The sequence below is a fragment of the Maylandia zebra genome, linkage group LG7 (assembly GCF_041146795.1).
Source record: "Maylandia zebra isolate NMK-2024a linkage group LG7, Mzebra_GT3a, whole genome shotgun sequence".
NCBI lineage: Eukaryota > Metazoa > Chordata > Actinopteri > Cichliformes > Cichlidae > Maylandia > Maylandia zebra.
This window is the reverse complement of record NC_135173.1, coordinates 63,438,138-63,464,617: the sequence shown is the minus strand read 5'-3', so window position 1 is coordinate 63,464,617 and position 26,480 is coordinate 63,438,138. Positions and strand designations below refer to the sequence as shown.

General features: G+C 39.4%; 2 protein-coding genes across 2 annotated transcripts in view; both read right to left on the bottom strand.

Annotated features, from left to right (window-relative positions):
* Nucleotides 1–16,364, bottom strand: part of si:ch211-266k8.4 (uncharacterized) — a 62,703-nt gene extending 46,339 nt beyond the window's left edge. The window contains exons 1-9 of the mRNA XM_004569417.5: nt 15,883–16,364; nt 15,131–15,218; nt 14,915–15,022; nt 11,097–11,289; nt 10,866–10,991; nt 9,537–9,660; nt 9,198–9,267; nt 5,458–5,572; nt 5,185–5,302 (exon numbers count right to left, since the gene is read on the bottom strand). Of these exons, the coding sequence (XP_004569474.3) occupies nt 5,185–5,302; nt 5,458–5,572; nt 9,198–9,267; nt 9,537–9,660; nt 10,866–10,991; nt 11,097–11,289; nt 14,915–15,022; nt 15,131–15,218; nt 15,883–16,025 (1,085 nt within the window). The 5' untranslated portion in view covers nt 16,026–16,364. The remainder of the gene's footprint in view (nt 1–5,184; nt 5,303–5,457; nt 5,573–9,197; nt 9,268–9,536; nt 9,661–10,865; nt 10,992–11,096; nt 11,290–14,914; nt 15,023–15,130; nt 15,219–15,882) is intronic.
* A 1,259-nt stretch (nt 16,365–17,623) lies between these two features.
* olfml1 (olfactomedin-like 1) lies at nt 17,624–25,503 on the bottom strand. The gene is made up of 8 exons (XM_004569376.6): nt 24,971–25,503; nt 22,809–22,912; nt 22,484–22,674; nt 22,279–22,382; nt 21,140–21,328; nt 19,976–20,156; nt 18,701–18,860; nt 17,624–18,589 (listed from the first exon to the last, which is right to left on the bottom strand). Exons 1-8 carry the CDS (start codon nt 25,094–25,096, stop codon nt 18,433–18,435), a joined length of 1,212 nt encoding a protein of 403 aa, XP_004569433.1. The 5' UTR covers nt 25,097–25,503; the 3' UTR covers nt 17,624–18,432.
* Nucleotides 25,504–26,480: the final 977 nt, after the last annotated feature.

The window sequence follows — 26,480 nt, the reverse complement described above, 5'->3', positions numbered from 1 at the left end:
CCCGCCCCGCAAAATAAAGAAAAAAACAAACCAAAAAAAAAAAAAGATTAGAGTGAAAACATTTCAGAGCTGGACAGTGCACAGCAGGCTTCTCTCTGGCTGACACACACCCACACAACAAAGAAATGACATAATGGAAACAACCAAGGTGGAGTGACAGATAATGTCTTTTTAAAGATAAGAACTCTTGTTTTGAAAGTTCAATTAAAACCTTTGAGGTTAAAAAGCCTGAAATGTTTATCAAACACACACAAGTAGACAAAGAATCTTTTCAGTTGCTCCACCCAGAACACGTGTTTTACTCAGCCACAGCAGGTAGTTAAACAGCAACCTCCTGGCTATTTTTTTTTCTAAATTCATGCAAAACGTTTTTTTGAAACGCGCGTTTGAAAAACTAATATGTGAATTTGTGTGTCATGCAGGCCTTTTACAACTCAGATGGAAAAGTGTGAATTTTAGGCAGCACTATTTTATTTCCCCTCATCAACACATATTACACCACACAAGGAAGTCTCTGTGCAATCTGCCTTGGTGTTCTGTGCAGTAGAGGGTGGCAGTGACTCCAAGCGGTAGGAATTGCGTGAGCTGGGTGTGTGGGGGTTGCACAAACTTGAACGCTACAGGACACGATTCCAGAGTTTTCATGACATGAAGCGCAATGGAGCTCATTTTAGTACTGCAAATAGTTCACATGGAGGATTACTTGTTTGCAAACACTTGCAAACGTCTTACCAAGTAGTACTGAAACTGAGAAAAAAAAAGCAAAACAAAAGCAAATGCAAATCGAAAACCGGCCGTTGAAATAAGTCCGCACAGCTTTTAACTTGAAGGTGAACATTCTTCATTTCCAGTTTGGGTTGTACTTTAAGCAGCAGTGAAACTTAAAACGAGTAGGTGGTGAGTGTTTGCAAACAAGTTAGCGTCTTCCAGGCAAACAAAGGTGACCAATCAAAAGGAGGTTTTTGGTGTAGTGCATTCTGACCAATTTCACTTAGCTTAAAATCTAGTTATTGCTTTTTTAATTTATTTGCTGAAGTTGCCAATCTGCAAGTTCTTTATGCTGTTTTTAAGGTGCCAGCTTTATGCTGACAGACTGCTATAGCCTGTATACATTTAACAGGTCTTGTAAACAAAAGGTACATATATCTTTTTTTTTTTTTAAAGAGCCATCATCACCATTATGTTGTTTTGTTTATACCAACAATATTAATGAGAATATTGATCATTATCGATAAAATCCTAGCGATGAGCATAATCATAACAAATACTGTGTTCAAGACACGTGGCAGCTAACAGCTAACAATAAGGGAGAATGTCATTAAACCCAGCCTCAGGGGGTCACAAGCTAATGTATTCCTAGTGCTGGTCGCAAGCCTAAAAATAGGGAGGGTTGTGTCAGGAAAAGCATCTGGTGGAAAATCTGTGCCAAATCAAAACATGTGTATCCAGCTGCTGTGCCAACCAATTGGAACTAAAGGGGCAGCCAAAAGTACATACTAGAGTTTAAAAAAAAATTCTAATCCATTTTAGGTTGATAAAGAAAATAGATTTTTATAATATCAAAGAAAAAGTACGCTAATGAATTCAACTGGAGCTCAGTAATACAATTTTAGGGTAGATAATTGAAAAACAATTTTCCATAAGCTGCTGACTAACTTACTATGCAAATCTTTTTAAAGAACAGAAAAATTAAGAAAAGTGAGAAAAACATCTATTAAACTCACATACCTGGATCACAGATGCAAATCAAATTAAAGAGTTAAGAGCTAAATTAGGACTTATAGGGAGTGCAGAATTATTAGGCAAGTTGTATTTTTGAGGAATAGTTTTATTATTGAACAACAACCATGTTCTCAATGAACCCAAAAAACTCATTAATATCAAAGCTGAATGTTTTTGGAAGTAGTTTTTAGTTTTAGCTATTTTAGGGGGATATCTGTGTGTGCAGGTGACTATTACTGTGCATAATTATTAGGCAACTTAACAAAAAACAAATATATACCCATTTCAATTATTTATTTTTACCAGTGAAACCAATATAACATCTCCACATTCACAAATATACGTTTCTGACATTCAAAAACAAAACAAAAACAAATCAGCGACCAATATAGCCACCTTTCTTTGCAAGGACACTCAAAAGCCTGCCATCCATGGATTCTGTCAGTGTTTTGATCTGTTCACCATCAACATTGCGTGCAGCAGCAACCACAGCCTCCCAGACACTGTTCAGAGAGGTGTACTGTTTTCCCTCCTTGTAAATCTCACATTTGATGATGGACCACAGGTTCTCAATGGGGTTCAGATCAGGTGAACAAGGTGGCCATGTCATTAGTTTTTCTTCTTTTATACCCTTTCTTGCCAGCCACGCTGTAGAGTACTTGGACGCGTGTGATGGAGCATTGTCCTGCATGAAAATCATGTTTTTCTTGAGGGATGCAGACTTCTTCCTGTACCACTGCTTGAAGAAGGTGTCTTCCAGAAACTGGCAGTAGGACTGGGAGTTGAGCTTGACTCCATCCTCAACCCAAAAAGGCCCCACAAGCTCATCTTTGATGATACCAGCCCAAACCAGTACTCCACCTCCACCTTGCTGGCGTCTGAGTCGGACTGGAGCTCTCTGCCCTTTACCAATCCAGCCACGGGCCCATCCATCTGGCCCATCAAGACTCACTCTCATTTCATCAGTCCATAAAACCTTAGAAAAACCAGTCTTGAGATATTTCTTGGCCCAGTCTTGACGTTTCAGCTTGTGTGTCTTGTTCAGTGGTGGTCGTCTTTCAGCCTTTCTTACCTTGGCCATGTCTCTGAGTATTGCACACCTTGTGCTTTTGGGCACTCCAGTGATGTTGCAGCTCTGAAATATGGCCAAACTGGTGGCAAGTGGCATGTTGGCAGCTGCACGCTTGACTTTTCTCAGTTCATGGGCAGTTATTTTGCGCCTTGGTTTTTCCACACGCTTCTTGCGACCCTGTTGACTATTTTGAATGAAACGCTTGATTGTTCGATGATCACGCTTCAGAAGTTTTGCAATTTTGAGACTGCTGCATCCCTCTGCAAGATATCTCACTATTTTTGACTTTTCTGAGCCTGTCAAGTCCTTCTTTTTACCCATTTTGCCAAAGGAAAGGAAGTTGCCTAATAATTATGCACACTTGATATAGGGTGTAGATGTCATTAGACCACACCCCTTCTCATTACAGCGATGCACATCACCTAATATGCTTAATTGGTAGTAGGCTTTCGAGCCTATACAGCTTGGAGTAAGACAACATGCATGAAGAGGATGATGAGGACAAAATACTCATTTGCCTAATAATTCTGCACTCCCTGTACATGCAGAACAGCTGTGAGTAATTCAAGAGTTTTAACAGCTTATACATATTGATGCATAAGAATGTGATATCTCATTTTAATCTGTAATCACCTGAGATTTTTAAAAATGTGAATGAAAAGAAAGAATAATGAGAAGTGGTTCTAAGAGTCCCTTGAAAAACAAATAGCAAAAGTTTAAATGAAAGAAAGAAAAATAATGTACTGGTATGAAATACAGAAGCTGCTCCTTGACTGGTGATATAGGCTGTGTTTGGAGTCATTATTATAGCCTATGTCTGAGATGACAGCTGACTGACAGCCAAGTGTAGACAGACAGTCACATGAGATGGATGAGCCTCTCAACCACTCATTAATCAGAATGGCCTATGTGGCTGCATGACAACACCCATTTATACCATTCACAGAGCAGAAGAGCTGAGAAGCTTAAAGAAAATTAAGGAGAGGTTGAAGGTCTCAGCCCCTCTCCTCCTTCATTTTTGTCCCTCTCCCCCCCCCCCCCCCCCAAAAAAAATTAATAAATAAATAGAAAAAATTAAAAAATTGTACCATCTCTCCCAAGCCATTTCCCTCTCTGACCCCCCCATTCATCCCTTTTCCTTTCCCCACTTGCCCCCTTTCACTCTTTCTTCAGCAGTATCTTCCCACTGTAAGGAGATCCTGCCCTGGGAGACAGCCGGACCACTTAGTGTTGACTTCTGACCAAGCTTCTGCAATGATGCCAAGCAGGCAACAAGGACTTCTCAATGTGACGTGATGGCAGGCTGCCCACTGAACGCCAGGGCTAGAACAAAACGGGCCTGTCAGTGCTGCCCTTGATGCATGCTTTTACAAACTGCAGAAGAGGTTCACAGATGGATCGAAATGTTCTGTTTCTTTCCTTGTAACATAAAAGAAAACACAACTGATTGCTTTTTTAAGCGGAATGTAAGTTAGCTATAAATGTTACAAGTACAGCATGATTAAACAGTTATTAAGCTGTTACACTCAATAGTCCTGCATATTTGGTCCTTTCTAATCTACTTTGCAAGTCACTCGTGCGTATCTAGTACATATGCTCCATCTCTGGCTCATGATAAAGTGCTTTATCACTACCTGTGACACAGTTACACTTATAGAAACTACTTGGCTGCGTTGCCTCCATTTGTCCAGGGTCTACTTTACAGATCTTTGTCCAAGGTAAACAACCTTGGGTCCACACAGTGTCACCTGTCTACAATGAGAAGCACACAGGAGGGTAGAATTCAAGTAGCTGAAGGGAGCTTATCTATTAAAACAAATATGATAAACTGAATTTTAATATTCACTGTGCAGCTGCACGTCTCTCACAGACAGACTGTATACACAAACCCAGTGACCCTGCTGAGTTTCCATAACTACAGCTCCATGTCAACAAAACATGTCCGTCGGCATGTGACGTTTATATTCAGCATAGTGAGAGAGAGACAGAGGGCTTCAACCAAAAGCACCATGGGCTGCCATTGAAGAAACTAATTTAGCAGAAAGGATGTTTAATCCAGACATGGACGAAAACAACCTCGCCAAAACACTAACACTCTATTTTTCCTGGAATGCTTGATGTCAAACATGTCCAGTCTGATGAGCTGATTGATATTCATGAGCTGCCTGGAGTTTTATTTAGTGCCTAAAAACTGAGCCCTTGGCTCTGAGAAATGTGCAGCACATTGTACCCATGCAGCTCAAGCATGAGGGTGGTCTGGGAAAATATTAATGCATGAAAGTTAAAGACATGTGACAATGATAGATGTCAGAAATAGAAGGATAACTGTGCACTAATGCTACAACAGCAGAGCATTCAGAAAGCTCAAGCTCAAGTCTCATTTTACTTACACATCAACAGGTACTCTTAACAGCAGGGGTAATATTGCTCCTTCATCCTTCAGGTCCATTAGTCGGGGCTCCAAGAGCTCAACAATGGTCAGAGCGGTACGGAAGACAGCTGACAAGCCTGTGGGAAGAAGTTAGAGCAGTAGTTTAACATTTTAGCAGTTTTTGCTTTTGTGCCCAGAATTAGATTAGAAGATCACTTTTACTGTCATCTTTACTGAAATCTGCAGGCCAGCAGCCAGTTACCCAAGTGAAGTTCTGTGACTGTGCACCCACCGTGTAGAATGATGAGATCCCAGACAGCCAGAACAGAGTCCCAGCAGGGCAGGGAAGTGAAAAGGGTCAGGAACCACGGCATCACAAAGTGGACTGACAAGATTCCCACTGACTCCTGAAGGGAGGATGGAAAAAAAAAAAAAAAATCAGGAAGGACTGATTTGGCATGACCCTTTAGTACTGATTGCCAATTTCCTTACTGAAAAATCCTTCCACTACATAAAATGATAACAGTCATACAAGGAAATTTCCCCTTGTGGGACTAATAAAGGTATATCAAATCAAACTACGCAACCTTGCAAAGGCTTTTTTGGTGTTTTCCTGTAACCATATACTTTAAGAAAGAACACACACTCTGGTTATTTTATGACAGTGTGGCATTCAAGATGCCTCCTGGCTGTGTGTGCTCAGGTCTGGTGTGTGCAGCACAAGTACAAAAATCTGTTTACAGCTGGTTTGCCTCGACTCTGATGAACAGCTCTACTACAAAGGAAATGCTGACCCCTGATCTCTAATAGGCTTCTTCTGTTTGGAGAGGAAAAAACTGCCTACAATAAACCCCTGGTGTGTGTGTGTGTTTTGCCTTCAGAGACAATTAATCAGCACAAATGGTATCAGTGAATAAATTTATGGTGGTTCTCAAACTGAGGCTGGCCACACTAATGGAACAGAGTCACTGCAGGTGGAGTGTGGATGACACAGGAAAATACAGAGCGAGACTAATTTGAATAAGTATACTTTTGTAGGGAAAACAAGACCTTGTTGATGTTATTTGTTGTTCATTAGTCATCTAAATAATGAATTCTTTTTTTTTTTTTTTTTTTTTAAATTGGTAAACTCATGTATATTGATTTAAAAAAAAAAAAAAAAAAAAAAAAAAAGACAAAAAAGCCCCCCCAAAGCCCACAGCGGCCGGCATAGGCCATGGTTTACAGCAACAACAAGAGAACAAGAGCTGTGCATAAGCCTCAGATGACGACTTAAAACCCGAGCTACTTCAACAACCTCCAACAAAGCACTGCAGTCTGCAAAATACAACCAGGCCACGAAGGCATGCTGCACAGAAAGAGCAAGTGACGAACGGAAATTGACGCAGCTACACGGTAGAAAAGCAGAGCATTAAGCAACTAGTTAACAAGCACAACCTAAGATAAAGCATCCTTGGCAGGCAATATCTGTAAGGTTTATTATACAAGACAATTGAGTGCAGGCTACTGAAGACTTATGAGGTTAAGTGACTTTAATTTAACAATGAATAAAGTATTAAACAGTTGTGATATACTTTTACTTAACATTTCTGGGGTAAGCGCTACTACTTTTGCGCTTACATTTGACTTGCACATACAGAGTTTATATGGTTGGAAAAGAAAGATCTAAAACACCCTTCACTTTGTTTGCACTAATAAAAATGCTGCTGCCTTCAAGCTGCAATCACAGATAAAGCAGTATTCTGTAGTTGGTTTGCTATATTCTCATGAATATCATTATTGCAAATCTGAGCCTAGATACAGACATTTTAAAAATGTCTAGTGTAGTATGTGGTACACAGAATAAACTGACATCTGTAAAGAAAAGCTCAAATGAAAAAAAAAAAAAAAGTACAATCTGTGGTTCACTAAATGAAACAAGTGTTACTTGTTCAGTAACAGTAGGCTTGGTGGCAGAAATCTGCACAGCTGTAGGTCTTTGCCCCGCCTAAAGTCACTCATTTTACAACTTTGACAAGCAACGAACCAACAGACTGAATGGGAAAGGAGGCCCAACTGATGATGGAGACATTACAGGGCCTCAGCTTGCAGATGAATCATTCATCACATAGCTGTATCTGGTCTCAAACACAAATGTGTGTATATACACATACACACATTAAAATCTTTCGGTTATTGTGGTTTTAGCAATGCCATTTAGATTCCCCAAATAATGCCAGCAGAAACAAAGGCACCCAAATAAGCACCAAGTTTTCAGTGTTTGCTTATATCAGGGTTCATACGCATTTTTCCTGTCAGGTCCTGTTATGCAAACACTTAAATTTGTCTGTTGTCTCAGTGGCTGATAGTGCCCCACAGGCCTCAATGTGAACTAGAAGCCATTTATAATTTTTAAGTTGTTTAATGTGTAGGTGCTCACAATAAACAGATTTTGAGTGAAAGCCAGGGAACTTCAATAGCAAAGAAAAGTGGCTATTCCCATTGCCCATATTGATCAGTCCCTCTTATTACCATTATTTGCTTATGCCATAAGTTGGCTAGTTAAATATCGGACTAACGTTTAAAGCTTTCACTTGAGTGAAGTAGCTCACATTACTGCTACTGCTAAGTAATGTTAGCTTACAGCATATTCCATATATCACCATGCCTTAACTACTATAATAGCGCTGCCATACTGCATCACACTCAGTGCATTTCAATCATTTCTCCAGCAAGTTTGATAGCTAGCAAAATAATAATAATAATAGTTTTAAAAATTAGCATGTGTTATGTATGTATACTTGAAAATCATCTCATCTGTCATGTGACTCAAGAGTACAAATTCCACCAGTGTCGTTTTCTATCAAACGCTCATTAAAACAGCAACGTCAAGTTTGTGCACTCATCCCAGACTGTCCGGGGGGAGGGGCCAGGTGGCGCATTGAAACAGACTGACGATGCAGAGGTGCAAGGCGGCCCAGGCGGAGGAATTTTGCTTTACACTTTGCGACTCATTTAATTTCTCTATCTGATAAGAAAACTGCTTGGTCAGATAGTTATTTGTGGTGAATGAAATACGGTTTCAAGCACGTTTAAGCACCACATCTGAAATTCAAGCACTTTTCAAACCTTGAAAAGACAATATTAAAATTTAAGCATTTTCAAGGATTTCAAGCACCCTGTTATATTCTCAACTCTAGCTGCTAGTTGTAAAAACAAACATTTTACTGTGAAATGGAATATTCATCTGATGGCAAAAAGCACCATGTGTCTGCTGCACAGAATACAAAGTGTTGCATTAATATAATTCACTTACATGATCACTCTACTTAGTGACAAAGTCAGAACAGCTGTGTATCTCTTCCTGATTCTTATAGATGACAATGTTTTGGTCCACTGTAATTAGGGAGCATAATTGAATGGACATTACATGGGCAACTAAATTCAAATGTCCTGACTTCTAACATTTTACTAGTTCTGCTTTGTTTGTAAAAATCCGAATTTGGTTCTAACAACTCTTTCAGCATGTTTTTGCATGTGTAAAAACCCATTAACAATAACTGTATACAGACAGTTAAAGCTTGTGTCTAATACACATTTTAAAAATACAAAATTCTCTAATTTTCAGGCACAGCATGGGGCCAATTTAGGGCTCGAATAATTCATAAACAATCCTGTAGTAATGTTAGCAAAAAGTTCACAACAAAACTCTGCTCTAAGCAGGGTGTTTAATGTTTCATGTTACATTCTGTAATTTTATTCATGTTGTTTCTTTACCTTGAGATGTGTAAGGATGTTCATGCAGAGACAAATCTACCTATATAACAGTTGCATGTCTCTTTGTATTGGTGTGCCCTCTTGTGGGCACAACAGGACACTAAATTGTCCCCCCCTTTAAAATAATGTGACTTTTGGGCATCCCTAAACTGAAACAAATTACTTCCAGGATTTTTGTAACTCAGATAGCAATTTAACAAAAATTAAAGTTTATCATCCAACTTTCATTGTTTGCAGAAACCCAAATAGTGAAACGCGGAAAGTAAAACGACTCACCATGTGCTTGGAGAGCTCAGGCTTCCTGTGTTTTAAGAACTGGTCAAACACCTTTACCTGGTGCTGCACCCTAATCAACAAGAAGAGAAAAAGCCAGACAGTTTAGCAGATCACAGACACAGAGACACACAGGGACACACAGGGGCACCAAAAAAAACAAACCCCAACAACAAAAGGTTTGTAATGATCGTTTCATGATAACCCAACTATCAGATAAAACTGAATTTTTCTTTTCTTATCCTTAATTTACATCAGTTATATCTACACATAAACCACCCTCTGGTTGTATTTTCTTTGTATTTGTATAAAGGCCAACAATAAGAACTGAAGTTTTCTTACTTGGTGAGACTAAGGTCAAACATTTCACCCAGATATTTGGGTTTATCCAACAAAGCCACCAGAGCCCAAAAGGCCTCCTCCTCCCCCAACTCCATCAGCAGCACTGCTGCTATGTAGGACATCCCTGTAAAATGCACACACATTTTTTCCTGGATGAAGCACAGGGTAAAAGGTAGCATTAATATGGTTTGTCAAGAAAAATATACACGTGTTTATAGGGGTGCTCAAGATCCAGCTAATCACGGGTGTGTGTCACCACATTCTGCACAGGCAAAGAAAGAATGTTGCTGCTTATGATCTCTGTACTGTGCTAAATCATCAGACATCATGTAAATAATGTTATACATAGCATATAACTGAAAAATTTCAGACACATGCTGTGTCTATCCTCAGGTTTGACTTGCTTTGACTGGATGATTAGTCTGACATCAGTTAATTGTTTTCTTGCTGCACAATGACATTGTCAAGCGCACCAACACCGACAATGAAACTGGCCATAAATAAATTTTTCTCCCACCCATAAATTTTAAAAGACATTCAAAATAGGACTTCTAGAATATATAATGTCATGCAGAAGATCACTAGAAACCATTGTTCATAAAGGGCCATCAAACAACATTGTTTTCTAATAAACATTTCCCAAACAAGATACAAAATGTAATTATGAGTATTGTCTATTTGGTGCAGATAACTGGGATCAGCTTTCGGTTATATAAGATTTACAAAATAACAAATGTTCTCTACAGTTTTACACTAAGCAGTATTCTTACAGAGACAAAATTAAAATGCCATTCTAACCATGATGTTATATATTTAAGAAGAAAATTGGGAAGACAGAGAAAAGGTGATGGTGATGTTTCACAAATCCAAAACAAAAAAGCAGGTATAAAAGCTTATGTAGTTATTTCTGCAGATCTTTAGGTTTTAAGACTAAATTATTCTAAAGTGCATCATGACAGAAATGTGCAATTAATACCGGAAAAGATATTATTACCGAGCTATTTTTAAAAACAACTTGACCAGCGTCAACTCTGCTCTGTATTAAAAGGTCATCTACCTCCATCAAGTGGTCACATGATGTACTGCAGGTATCTATAGAATAACTGAAGCAGCTTTCAAAAAAAGTGTGCTGACTGATGAGGGAGCACAGTGTTAGGTTTAAATCTCCCACAATATGTAGCATAAGACCAATAAAATGTTTCTAATTTATTGATATTATTTGCTGTGTAGCACAGGCAGACAAAAGGAAAGGGTACCACTATAGTATATCCAGTTAAAATGCAGGGAAGTGAAAACATGCACAAACAGTTCAGTCATTCGTCCCATTACCTTGGGTGTATCCAACCTTTGGGTTGTATTTGGCGCAGGCGATTAGGACCCTGAAGAGTTTCGCTTGACCCTCGATGGCCTCGGGACTTTCTCCCATCAAGGACCGATGAGTAGGGAAGGAACGCTCTGTTGGCATGGACCATTTCAAATGAAGTGCATTACTTTTATTTGTTTCAGCTACACATGGTGCAACATACAGAAACACTATGTAAAGTGAGTGTCTGAACTCACGAAGGTCCAGGGCGATTTGTCTGAAGAGTGTGATGTCATCGACAGAGTAGCGGGGCTTTGAAGGGCTGGTGGACTGTTGACGGTTTAAGCCCAGGTTGTTCTGAGTGTCGCTCAGTGTAGTGATTGCAGACAAGATGCCGTATTCACTGACTCCCAGGTCGACCAAAGGTCCTCGCACCTCAGACAAACATGTCTGTTGAAAAGAATACAACATATACTCTGGCTAGAAATCCATCAATAACATTAATGGTTGAAGGAGAAAGACACTAAATGCATGCAGAGTAACATGGATGAATAAAACTTCAATGAAACTGTGGCATTTGAACGCATTGAGGCTCTACAGAGCAGCTGGGTTAGGGTATTAAAAAACAGGGTGTTAGGTAAAGAGCGTATTGGCTCAAACATTTTAAAAAAGTTCAGTTGTTATCTTATGTATATTGTTAATCCATGAAATTGCATTTCAGTGGATACAGCAGGGTCTTTATGTTCTTCTTTATTGACTTTAATAAATGAAATTCACATCTAACTACTGAATTTGCACTAAGCAACCTTCCGGTTATATAGGAATATAATCAGAATAAAACCAGCTGGCAGCCAGTTGACTCGAGTCATTCAGACTGATGGCAACATGCTGGCAATCTGTCTGAATATATAAATTAAAGAGCAATTATTTGCAAACCTTTGACAATCTCTCTAATTCTAATTTGCAATTCTAAATTGGCCAAATGTTGTCTGTTGCTGTGTGGTAACCATGCAACAGACTGGCTACCTGTCAAGTGTGCACCCCGACTCTCAGCATACGACAGCTGGGGTAGGCTCCAGCAACCCTGAACTGGATAAGCCGAAGAAAATGGATCAATGAAAGTTACAAAAAAAATTCCCCCCAAAAATGACTAGGCAGTAGACTTGTAGTCAAGACCGCCTAAACCAAGACAATACCAAGACCAGAGAGTATCAAGACCAAGACAAAGTCGAGATGAGACCAAGACTGAGACAGAGACAAAAAAAGTCTTTAAACTGCAGCCAGATGCTGCTTCGTTTACGGGTGTCAGGCATATTTATGTGTTTTTGCGATACACTCGCACAGTCCTCCTCACTGCTGTCTAATGTCTCACTCACTCACTGAGGGGACAGACACACGCTCCACTTGACTGTCGCGTCTCTCACCCTCTGTTTTTCACATGATGATATTATCCTATATCCTCGCATGTGATTGGCCACATTATGGAGGGCTTGGAGCATAGCTGAGCCACTGTGTGAGAGCTGAGCAGCGAAAGGAAATTAAGTGAGGAGCTGGCTCTCGCTCAAGGGGAGTCGACTCTTCTGATTCACTACAAAGCACTCTAAGCACGGCTCTTAGAGCTGGTGCTTTTGCGCATGACACATTATAAAACATTACGTTGTGTGTCATGGATACTGTTGACTCCAAATCTCCCGACCACTATGTTGAACTGAGACAGCAAGACCAAGACAAGACCGAGGGATCCGAGACCAAGACAACACCAAGACCATGTAAAATGGTCTCGAGACATCCAACTCTACTTGGCAGCCACAGATTTATTTATTTTTGTGTAGATGCAAGGACCTTGCTGACCTATTTTACTTGTTTGACTGAGCTTCTAGCACTCTCTGACATAGAAGGTAGGTATGTCAAACTAAGTATGTTCAGTGTTGGATGCTTTCCCCCCCCCCCCCTCATTGAATCAATTTAATGCAAGTTTGTGTAACTAATACTATTTCAGGATGGTGGTGCAAGAGATAAGCCCTCTTGTTTGTATTATTCTCAGAGTACTTTAAATTATTTAATAAAACACTGATATTTGGTGTATCTGTATCGATACAATATCACCATGCAAAATATTGCAAAACTATGTTTTACAGACCTTTTTCAAACACCACTAGTGAATCGACCAGAGAGGTAATTAACAAATACATTTTTCTTATTTGGTATTATGTTGCAAGTAAAGAAGGGAGAAGGGGAGAGATATTTTCTCTCTCCCCCCCCTTCTCAGTTATTTTTGGTTAATTAAGTGAGATTCAGCAACTACAGGCTGCAGGTCTCTAGGCCTGTGCTTAGCTAACATTATCGTTAGCCAAGTTATTGTATGATGCAGTCCTACTGCTTAGTGTTACAGGAAATAACACAGCTACTAATGTTGGCTAGTTAACATTACTTAATTGCCAAATTGGGTTTGATTCAGCAGATGTAGAACTTATCCCCTTCTTTGCAACTTCATCTCACGAGCTGTTCACACATTTTTGTTTCACTTGAATTCATACAGTGAAGTTGCAAAATTATTCTTTTTTGTGCGCTTCCAGGCTGCCACTGTTTCACATAAAATGTTTTTCAAACAGTAACTACTGTGTGGAAAACTTGGAGCTGCTCCCGCAGTGACACACTGCAGTATCAGTACAATCTGAATCTGACATATCATTGGAAAAGCACATGGGTTTCAAACCTGTGACACTGCACGTAATGTGAAGGTACACAAGAATTTCTCATTCATGTCCAGTTGGGCAGAAACATTTCTCATCCATTTTCCAAGGTTGCAGAAATGTCAAAAATGACTAAAAACGAAATAAGTGCCCAGATCTCATGGGAGTATTTGTAATTTATTTTCAAATAAAAAGTATAAACCATCCTAATATTTAGTCAACACATCTAAAATCTGAAATGAGGGGATTTTTGTTGTTGTTTTTGTTGTTTTCTTTGGCAAATTGCCAGCATTTTTTTTCCAAGGAAGACTAATCAATGGCTCAATGACACAACTAAAGTTAAATGGTAGCCAAATTCTTTTAAAATTCCTGGTCAAAACGGATAGATTGAAAAAAATATATGGAATCGCCACTCTTGGAGGATGTTTATTCAACTTTTTTACTTTGCAGCAAATAAAGAAATCAAAAATATGTCTCAAAACTATTTCTGTTTAAGAGCTGAACATTCTGGCTTCACGAAACAAACCTAAACCATATTAAATTCACTTATTTTAATTAATAGCATGTTTTGTCCTTCTCTACATCAAGTAGATGAAAAAGAAAATTATGGAATCACATTGCAAATAATACTTGCAGAAACCTAAATATGTAAACTAGTCTGTAGTTTGCATGTGATTTAAAGGAAGTTCATCAAGAGAGCTCTCAGCTGAAAAAGCAAAGAGCTATAAAACTTGCACACAGAAGAAAATAAGCTTACAGTGAGCTAAAGAGAAACAATCCTGGGCTGCAGTTGAAAGCGATGCTCACTGATGAATCATCAATCTATATTGGCCAAGAGATGATGCTCATACTTTTGTCTGGTACTTTTGCACCGATTGTGAGAAGGAAAAAAGGGACTTTCCTCCACTCATGTGACAAGGGGTTGATGCCAGATAAAGAGCCAGAGGAGATGGCAAGCATGACATCAACACTAAACTCAAAGCTCATAATTTGGACACCTTTTCCCTTTCCTTATTGTAAAATATATTTGGTGAAGATGAAGTTACTTTTTTAGGGTGACAATGCACCTTTCCACAAAGTGTTAACTCAGTGACATGGCCAGCAGTCCTGATATCAGTCTGACAAATATTTCCCCCCTCAATATTGCGCAATTCCATCTTTTTGCTCAATCTATAAAAATATGCCATATAAATTATATTTGTTTAAGACATGTTCCATGAAGCCAGAATGTTCCACCAGTAAATAAAAAGCAAACAAAGCAAACATGGAAATACTTTTTTACAGCGGTTGTACACCGTTGTGGGCAACTTTATGATGACAATTCAGTGTTAAAGTGTGCAGCTTTGCAATTTCATTCTTTTGGATGTCACATGGTATATTACCTGGTAGTTGAAGTCACTGGCATCTCTCAAAATATCAGTGGTAAGCAGGCACTTCCATACTCTGCCGCGCAGGCTTGGAGGGATACCCATTTTGATAAATCGCTCAATCTGAAAACACAGCAAGAGTGCGAAGAAAACAAGCATGTTCGAATGGTTGCCAAATGTGCAAAACACAAGATTTTCATCAGTGCTTTTTGTAGTTTATACAAGTCTTACTTGGCTCTTGCAGATAAAGCTGGCTCCATTCCAGTAGCTGAGCAGCTCACACAGCTCTTTCACCCTCACTGAGCTCAGCTGGGGGTAGCTGATAGACAACACAACATGGTGAGCTTGGGCTGATTCATCAGCTTTTTCAATCAGACAGATACTGTCATTTTCAGTAATTCTAAACTCTGGGCTTTAAGTGCTCAGTGTCTGGCAAACCATGACTGCAGCTAGTCAGAGTGTAATACAATACTCACTGAAGGAAGTATTCAAGTAGAGATTTTTGCATTTTCATTATCATTTCACGTGTATGACGTGTGGACATGTAAGCCTGCAAGGTACACCTGAAATAGTTTTTAGCAGAGTAGCTTTGTCTAACATTATAAATATTCCGCTTAACTCAGCTTTTCTTGTTTGTTTCAGCAACTTGTTGAACTTAGATTCTATTTAATAAATGGATCAATACAGTTGGCGATAAATAATTTAAAAGACTTTAACCTTATTAATACAACGAGGTTTACACTTTTAAGAACAAGATAGTTAGAAACTCTTAAAGCCGACAGCTAATGTTACCACGACTATAACTTACTGAAGTGATTAGTTTACTTTAACAACAAGATTAAAATCATACAGTTAAAGAACACAGTTGAGACAGTGAATACTGAAATAACTGGCGTTTAGGAGTAAATGACTCGGGTGAGGAGCATAATAAGCCAGGCTAGTTGCTTAAACGGGAGCTAATGTATCGTGAACCTGTTCCGCACCTGTAATCGTGACACCGGTGATGAAGTTTCTGGTCCTTTTTTTTAGTGAGAGCAAAGCCGAATTCATCAAAACGCAAATTCTCACTGCGCCTTTTAATTGTTGAACTCCTCCTGGTGACGTTGGTATTGCTTCTCCGCTTCATGGTGATGAGAAAATCCTTCGAACACTACTTCATCCGTTCCCAAAAAGGAAAAGTGAAATTCACCGTCCAAATGATTTCTTGCCGCTGCAGTCAAAGTAACCGGCCGCTCTGGAACCGCCCCCTTTCCCTACGTCATCTCCAACCGAAAATGGGCGGGTAAATCAGAAACTTTGAAATGAGTGATGCGAAAATGCTCTAAATCTATATGACTAAACATCAAACAACAATATAATTCTTCTAAGATAAAGAAGCTTAAGACCTGATATATATAGTGAAATGTGACTTAACAATAATAATGCACTGAAGCAAACGCAGTATTCGAATGTATCTGGTCAGCATGGAGCTGATTTTCACAGTTCTCCACCCTGGGGTCAGGCCCTTAAGGGTCCCCGAGTACACCTGTTAGGCCATGTGATAATTAATGGGGAAAGCAAAAAAAGAAAGAGCAAAGTTCTTGAAACTTCTTGAAAATGGTGGTTTATTATCAGTATTTTGACTTTGACTTTTTGCAAATAAATGAAATATATTTATTCTGTCACAGTTAATTATTACTATCTTTTACATCACCATTTTCTATCACGTTTAAAACAAGGGAAATGAAGTAATCCACTCTGAGACTTTAATGCAAAGGGGACACAACGAAGGTAAACGTATAACCGGTCATAACCAAGAGAGGGCGCTGTCGCACTATTTACATCTGATTCACATGCATTTCCAACCATCTCAGCGCACTCACACTAAAAGTCACAAACAGTTCAAAATAGAACCTTCATCTATATCAAACTAATAAATAACGTTTGTTGCAGATTATGGCAACACAATCTGTAAAAAGCAGATTCCACAATTTATGTGTCGTATTGAAGTTTTAGTCTAGTCTTACTGAATGCCTGCTGTACTTTGAGGAGAACTGGATAATGTAAAAGTAAATCCTCTTAAGATTCTGATTTTAAGAGCATTCTACAAGAAGATGCAAATGTGCAGAGAATGAATGCAGCATGCACTCTGGTTCTGCGTAAACTGAGAACATTATTCTTTGATGTCTTGATGCATGCTCAATCATAAATGCAAGGAAATCCCAGAAAGCTGATTCTCTTCAGCTGGACGATGCGTTTTCAGTGGGAGACACGTTTCATCACTCATCTCAACACTTACATGAACTGAATCTGCTTTTTGGCATAATGTTTGATGTCGATGAGAATGTGTAGTGTAAATGAAATGAGAGTTTCCAGCACTATTTTGTTACTGTTTGCAGAATATACAATGTTGACATTTGGTTGTCCTTTCCTTGCTCTGCCTCCGCGAATCTTCACTCCTCATTGTCTTCAATACTGATTTAAGTAGGGGTTTTTTTTTGTGTAATTCTACTGTGTTCAAGTGCAATAAATAAGCTTTACAATACTACTATATTAGCAACGTATACATGAGGGATTGGAAGATTTTAACAACTGGGTAGACTGTTGACCAACTTCAGCAATGAAATAATGCCAACATTTTTGGGAGAACTCAGCTATTCAGCTGACAGAGACATATTCTACGTTACATATTTCAAACAGTTTTTAAGATGGAATTCATCATTCTGAAAAACATACTGAAAACCCTGACATGTAAATGCTCTTTATTGTGTTGCTACAAAGTATAAAGTACAATGCTTAAAAAGGCTTCAGTTAGACATGGAATTCATTTCTATAACCCTTCACAGTGATAAAGGCAGCATCCATTGCCAGCAAAGGAGCACTAAACAACAGCAGATTATAAAATACCCTATGATTAGCTTTCCTAGACGTGCTTTTTTTTTTTTTTTTTTTTTTTTTTTGCATGATTTTCAAGTGATAATAGAGATTTTAATACAGGATGCAGAATTAACCAACACATTCTCACACCCCACTCATCACACACTAAAACTTGTTCTGGAATTGCCTCTTGTCATATTTTAACACTGGGGTGCCTAGTTGATATCAGCAAATCAGTATAGGGTCAGAAATTCGCATAAAATAGCATGCATTATATATGTTGGCACAGTTAATGGCAGTTTTGAGTTTAAATGCAAACTTTCTATTTGAATTTCTGCTTTTTTGCCTCATAAAACTTTTCTCTAAATATAGTGATAACATCGTTATGGTGAGGTTTTTTGATCACAAAAATCATAAAGTGTAAATCTTATATTTTGGTAAACCAAGACAGAAAACAACCCTGTTTTAGGTTAAAATACATCTTTCCTTGAACTACACATTAAAATTAAACATTTTAAAACATTTCTTTGGTTACCACATCTTTCAACAGCAACAACACCAGTAGAGCAATTTTTCTTGGGAATGTTGAATAATTACACTTAAGGGGTACCCAGTACATTACAATGCGAAGCAGCTATGTCCTCAACAAACATCAGTATATTAACACTGTTGTAATATTAGTCTGCAATGACTTGGTCATTCTTGCGTGTCTCCACTTTGTAAATCGTCTGGTAGCCGTCATCCCAGGCATACAGCTGCTTGTCTCCGGGGTGATAGTGGATGCTGCTATGGCTGGTGTAACGTTTCGGGAAGAACATCACAGGACTCTCATTGCTGCACAGGGAACGGGATGGCACAGGGAAAAGAAAGTGGTTTGTCATGTAGATACTGTATGTATGTATGCAGGTGTATACTGTGCATGCATGTGCATGTGTACAAGCCAACCTGTGAATGGTGTCATGGATGTCATAGAGACACTGTATGGTGGAACGTCCTCCATAGCGTGTGTTGTAGACCACATAAAGGGTGCCACATATTAGGAAAGCTCCTTCAGCGTCATGGCTTCTACACTGTGTGTCCCACACAGACTCTACTGCCAAGGTTCCTAACATATAAAGAAACAAAGCTGGACTGAATGGATATATGTTCTTGCTTTATGTAAGTGGCGAGATCAAACCATAGAGGGAACAAAAGATGGATTTACTGCTCTGGGCAAAAGTTTTGAGTCACCAGTCATTTCCCAAAAAATATGCAATTTAGGTGCATTTATTAAATTTACATAGTATATAGGAAAAAATAGAGTTTATGCAGTTCTTATAGTTTTAAAGCAAATATTTGCTGTGACCACAACACAGCCTGAACTCTATGTTAGGGAACCCTTCTTGCTATTTTTTTAAGTAGTCTAGGGGAATAGTTCTCCAGGCATCTTGAAGGACATTTGATGTTGGCTGCCTTTTGTTATGTTCTCTCTCAAGATTATCCCATACTGCTTAAATAATGTTTCTGGGCTCTGGGAAGGCCAATCCATGACTGATAGTGCTGCATTGTGTGTTGTTCTATCCAGGTATGCTTTTACTACATTAGCAGTATGTTTGGGATCATTGTCATGCTGAAAAATGAAGCCAGTTCCTTTCAGATGCTTTACAGATATTATTGCATGGGGAATCAAAACCGTGCTATACTTTTATGCTTTGATGAGACCATTTATGGTAATGATAAACTGCACAGTAAATGGGTCAGTTGCAGGGCCAAATGCATTTCTCAGGTCCTGTATCAGGTCTTTACCAGAATTTTTTCCAATTTTTTTAGTAATCACTTGCAATAGCTGTTGTTTTTTTAGCCTTTCGTGTTCTTTTGACCTCCACTTGTCCAAATAAATAAATAAAGCACTCCTTTGAAAACTGTTAGGAGCAAGAACTAGAATGAGTGAACAAGCAGCCCATGTACAGAAAAACTTTGAAAGACCTTTAGATCTGTATAGTCCTCCTTTCTGACTTGTTGAATGACCTGAGAGCATAAACGCATAAGTTTTTAAAGAGCAAATAAGGTTATGCCTGTTTTCCCGTACATTTCGCCTCCTGTTGCCCATAAAAAAAGTTTTTTTTTTTCAATACAGTCTACGGATCAGAAACCACTCTGATGCTTGTTTTATTATATATATATATATACTCAAAACCTTTTTCACAGAACTGTGTATGTGTAGCAGGAGTAGTACTTTACCTATTTCCAGTTTGGTGATGACCAGGTTTCCTCCATACTCAGCATCTGCATGGATGACCCAGAGGCCAAGTTCATCAACAGCCATGTCCAGGTAAGTGTTAGGGTTCAGACTGTAAACAGGCATATGACCAGCTCCTGGAAGAAGCATGCTGTCCACCACTGTGCCATTCAGCAGGTCTACCTTTAGGAATTTAATTGATATGAATGGACATCATTATAGCATAGAGGGCCTTTTGTTTAAGTCACTTTATCTAACCACATAATTAGATTGAGTAACTACTGAAAGTATGTGAACAGTGGTGTGCTATTTTAGTCACTTTATTAGCACAGAGTTGGAGGGTACTGCATGTTGAAACTGGACTAAGATAAAAGTTAACGTTAGCATGCTAACAAGCTTACAAAAGATTCATTTCAGAGTAGCATTTTTGAGGCGATTGTTGTTGTGATTTGGTGGTATATAAATAATAATAAAATGAATTGAATATTAATGTAGACTATTTAATTTTGGTGACTAGTACTTGGCTTGTACAAACCAAAGGCTTTAAAAATCCCAGACAAGCCAAGTACTATCAAAATGTGGTTACTTTATGTACTACTTAAAGAAGGCTTCTGTAAGAAGAAAAAGAAAGAAAACCAGTGCACACATGAGCGACCTTACACAAATTAGCTGTGTTAGCAATGCTCCCATGTCAGCTAGAGTAGGTCAGAATCACTTGCATGGCAATGAGAGGGACACCACATTGCTTACTATTTACTATTAAGAAAGTGATATTAAGTACAACTGAGGCAAATATGACATTCCTCACAGACATGTATTATATTTGTGATTAATGGAATAAAATACTGGAAATTCTTCAAATCCCCCTAAAGTATCCTGACAAAAGTCTTTAGCTCTACTGGAACAAAACTGTTTTCTCTGCTCACTGACCTCAGTTGACACAGAAGTGAAGGAAAGAAAACAAGACCGACTCCTCAGTGACTAAGCTCCCTGTTATGAAGTCTCAAACTGGTAAACTGCAATTGTATCCAGGAACTGTTGCCAAGCGACATGAACAACTTTAATCAACCCCTTTTGTACACAGAGTGCAAATCAACACAAGAATGCCTTGATGTGAAGTACACATGAACAACGTCACATTCATGTTTGCTAAATCACTTACAAACCTTCACTATTTGGTTTGTTGTATCTGCTTTGTGGTAGTAGAGGAATCCATTGTAGACCACATGACCCGATCCTTGCCAGTGGAAAGGCAGCTGCACCACCTTTGCTGGAGATGAAGTCCTCTCTGTGAAGCTTTGCAGGGAAACGTACTCAAGCATGGTGTCGTTACGAATTCCGCTGAGCAGATAAATCTGAAAGATTTCACATTGGGACAAGCTGAGATTTTGCAGCTCAGCTTAATATTCTATTCTTTATGAAAAACTGTATAAAGGCTGTTTTAAAAAGCTTTTAGCATTTTGGTTGGCATCATATTAAGTGTTTAGAGCCAGAAAAACTACTTTTGCACAGAAAAGTTAGTTTATTACCGAAAGCCAGTAGGTGTGGTTAGTAATGTACATGTGTAGGGTGCATGTGTGAACAGCCGCAGACACTGTTTTATTCTAACTAACATTTAAATAAAATAATAGAATTTTACTCACTTATAAAGTTTGAAAAGACTTCTTGGACAGTCTGTTAACACACCTGATCATGCAGCTGTAAACATGTTCATTTAAAGCACTAAATGTTGCCACTTTAACACAGCAGTCCATGGGAATTGTTGGAACAAGCCTCAAGTGGCCAATCAATAAACTGCAGGCCTCAGCTTTTAAGTTCAGCTCCAGAATAGTGGGCAGGTGGTTTTATTCTGTTGGCCAATCTTATATAGCTACAATACACCCACCCATTTACATCTGGGTGGAATTATTAATTATTAGGAGCTCCATAGTATATAGCTTACACATTTGCCTAACAAGCCAAAGATTCCTGGTTCAGTCCCAGGAGGAGTGCTCAAAGATGTTAAAATGTTTTGCTGAATGGAGGGAAGCTGCTCAGTTGGTAATAATTGTATGTGGTTTTATCACCTTAAGCCAGCCATTTCCATCACAGGTGGTCATCTGATAACAGCTGATCCAATCACATAGGACAAAATAGTCCAAAAGCATGATTCATTTTGATTATTCAGAGAACAGATCAGTGAGTGTCCATTAACAGAGCGACAGTGAGAGAAAGATAAACAGAAGAGTGCAGCTCAGAAGGAAAGACAGCTTTACCTCTGCTGCAAACAACCAGTTATTTCATCATCTATAAAAAAAGAAGAGACCTTGGCTGATCCTTCCGAGGGGTCCTTGAACCAGGAACCATAGGTGTCTCCTGCCTTCTTCACAATCTTGAGAGACTTGATTTGACTCAGACCAGTGCTGCAGTCTGGAAAAAGCACAGAAGCAGGAATGAACATTTTGTTGTTTCTTTCTATTTTCCAAACTTATGTTATGTGGACCTTTAAATATCTCGTCTTATTTAAGCACCATTTTGCACTTTGATCTTGGCTTTCCTTTTCAGTAGGTCGAGTTCTGCCGCTTTTATCTGCTGTTCCAGCAGTGCCTCCTCCATCTCAATTTCAGACTGACTGGGAATTTTGTTTTCCAAATATTCCAGCTCTCTCTCCATCCGGTCTACACGTACAGACATGCCGTCCATCTGGCTCTTCACCTCTGATCTGTACAGCAAAACAGTGCTTATTTCATGTATTTCATTCAGTCTCTTGGAAATTTGTCATTGTTTCATTCATTTTTCATTTAAATAGTGTGTACTGAGAGAAACTTTGTAAAGGAGATCTTTCACATATGTTACCTGAGAACACTGAGTGTAGACAGATAACCTCTGATTTCACTGGAAAGGTCAAAGGTTCTTTGGGTGACGCTTGTGGTGCTCTGCTCACACTGATTCAGGCGTTCCTGGTTTCATGAGAAAAGGAGTTAAAATGAGAATATTTAGTTTGAGAACTGATGGAACCTAAAAAGGTTCACGTAAATTTTACTTGGTCAGGAACAATACCACAAAGTCTTGCTCCACTCATTCTGTACATTAATAGCACTTGATGCATTGCTTTGTTTTTAAGTTATTGCATTCACAAGAAAAGTTGACCTCTCACTGTTCATGTCACCCACCCACCCGGCCGTCTGCCAGGCAGGGTGACAATACCCCATCGGCCCTTTTACGGCTCAGAGGTAAAAACTGAACTGTAGCCTCCCACTGTGATGGGATCTAGTTTGATGATCACTTGATCCCCTTAATGGAAGGTGTCACAAAGTTTTTCTTAGCATTCACCTCTATTAAGATGAAACACAGTGGACCACATCATAGTGGTCTGTTTAAGCATGACAGTGACCTCAGCCTCAGGGCATGGAGGCTTACTGAAGGTTTAATGAAAATCAAAATGGTGTGAATTCTCTGCTATTGCCTACACAGTCACCAGATCTCAACCTTGTTTGGAAAACATAGTGTTAGACAGGATTCACCACCACTGCCATCAAAAAACCAAATGAGGAATATCTATAGAAACACTTTATTGTCTTGATCCCAGTTTCATATTCTTGGTTTCACTGTTTTAAGTCATGATCAGGGCATTCCTGTTTATTTTTGTTTTGTGTGGAAATAGTTTTTTTTTTTTGGAAGGGTCTGGGAGTTGGATGGTTTCCTTCACACCTGATCTGCTGCTCTTCATGTAGCGGGCAGTATTTCAGAGCGCCGTGTGCAGCAGATCATCGCCAGATTGTCTTCACCTCTTCGGTGCCCACCAGCTGTCAGCTGAACTCAACTCAACCGGTCCGTGATCTCCAGCCTTCTTTCCTGGTGATTTCCAAACGCTTTTCGGAACCAGAAAATCGTGCCCTCCTAACCGCTACCACCTGCCCACTCTCTGCCAAACTCCCCAGTGCCCTGGATTGTAGTATGGACTCTTCCTTCCTGGTTATGGAAATATCACAGCAAAAGTAAGGCTGAAGACTTTGACTGCCTGCTTTGGGATTCATTCACTACCACTCGCTTACACTCTCTCTCCTCCACAGATTGCACAGTTCACCCCCGTTTTTTGTCAGAGCAAGTTTTGTGTTTGTTGGATTTCTGGATTCCTGGTTTGGTTTTTCTTTGCTAATAAACTGGAAACTTTATCGTGACATCATTTTGTGTTTGAGTTCAGTTTTTGCTTTATAGTTATTCCAGAGATGAGTTTCAGTTTTGCAGCCCTGCCTTTTGGCTCATGTCTTGATTTCTATTAGTAGTTTTCAGTTGCCCTTAATGTTGCCTGTGTCTAGCCTCTGTGTTTATGTCTTGGTTCTCCTGTGCTCACTTGTCTGACATTTTGTTAAGTGTTAGTGTTCATGTCTGGGGCTTACATCATATGTTGATTTAGTTGTGTTTCTGTTCCCCTCCCTACTTTTTTCTTTCTTTCTTCTTCTCTTTCTTTTACTTGTACAGGGTATTCTCTCCCTCTCGCTCTATGACAGCTGGGGCTGGCTCCAGCTGTTCTGTAATCCCACGCTGCATAAACAGTAAGAATGATGGAACTGGCATAATTTGTATCTTGACAGCCTCCAGCCAAACACTCTTTAACTGCACAAGTTCACTGATCAGTCTTTTCTCTATTTGCTCCAGTTCTGCAAAACTTCTGGATTTTGATAACAGACTAAGCTAGTACCTGAAAGTCCTTCAAAATGTAGTAAACCCACCATAATGAGACATGTTGTATTTCTATAGATTGGAAAAACATACTGACTGATATTTTTTGTTGCCTCATTTAGATTTCCACAACTCTAGATGATCAGATTATGCAGTAAAGAGGAAATTTTCTGAACTGAACTGCACCATTCAGCAAAATGTCAAAGCAAAGTGAGTAACACTACAAACAGCAGTTAATAAGTGGGGGCTGAGTCTATGCTCTTTGTGTCTCTGACCTCGTGCCAGATGCACATACATGTAGTTGACGTGAAACAGAAGAACCAACATCAGCTTACCTCCATCTGAGCCAGTCTCCTCTCCAGGTACTGGATTATAAAGGCATCCTGAGATGAGCTTTGGCTCTGGACTGAGCCCACGATCAGACACAAAGATACGAGAAAGAGGGGAAGCATGCCCGACATGACTAAAACTCAATAAGTCTGGCCAGAGTAGTCAGCCCAAGTTTCACTGCCTCTGCAGCTGCAGGGAAACTTTAGTCTTTTTGTTTCTGAAAAACTTGTCAGTATTAATGAGACCACTTCCTGTATTTCCGGAGCACTCCTGAAGCACAGAGCTCAGTAAAAGTTCTCCAAAGTGAGAGCATACAACAGTTTTGCTGTGTTAAAAGCAATCCCAGATTCCGTAAGTGACTGAATTCTTCTTCTTCTGCTTTATTCAGGAAAAGTTGTTGCTCCAGAACGTTCTGCCTTGTTTCTCTAATAAGTTGTTGCTACACTGGGTTTTGGATCCAAGTGAACCTCACCCACGGTCCCTCCCAGTCTCTCTCTCTTCTAGTTGCTCCGTCTACCTCTCTCGCCCACCCTTCTACACTCTGTTTTTTGTGCATTTAAGGTATGAGAGAACCATCCAACAGAGGAGGGGGAGAAAGAGAGACAGTGAGCGCTAGAAATAACCCCGACAGTTTATACCCCATTGGTCAATCCAACATTTTTTCCATTGTAATACTCTCCAGATGGCCCACTGACACGTCCTCAGTTCTCCCACAGAGCAAACCATGACCCAATAAAGTTACCAGTTGGATATATTAACCAAATCAGTGCTCTATAACCTGTCTGTAAATATTTCTGAAGTATGAGGACAACCGCCATTTATACTAAACTCATTCATAAACACACAAATTGTATTTTACAGGCAGGATTTACAGGCTTTATTTGAATATACTGATACAAAACAATAATTACAAAGTTGTCTTTTAATTTCCATCTACTTATTGTTGTCAGGGGGGCTGGAGATAATGCCAGCTACCATAAGAGGAGAGGCAGGTACACCCCGGACAGCTCGCCAGTCTAACACATAGAGACAAACGACCATTCACACCTATGGAAAAATTTGATTTACCAATTAACTGCATGTCTTTGAACTGTGGGAGGAAGTCGGAGTACCTGGAGAGGACCAACACAAACATGGGGAGAACATCCCCCAACAACTCCACACAGAAAGTACCCGGCCAGTTGCTGGAATCAAACTCAGGATCTTCTTGCTGCTAGGAAACAACCGGGGTTTTAACATTGGTAACATTTTTAGCTCTCAAACAAAGATATTTTTTGTGTCCTTGGGCAAGACACTTCACCCGTTGCCTACTGGTGGTGGTCAGAGGGCCCGGTGGTGCCAGTGTCCGGCAGCCTCGCCTCTGTCAGTGCGCCCCAGGGTGGCTGTGGCTACAATGTAGCTTGCCATCACCAGTGTGTGAATGTGTGTGTGAATGGGTGGATGACTGGATATGTAAAGCGCTTTGGGGTCCTTAGGGACTAGTAAAGCGCTATATAAATACAGGCCATTTACCAT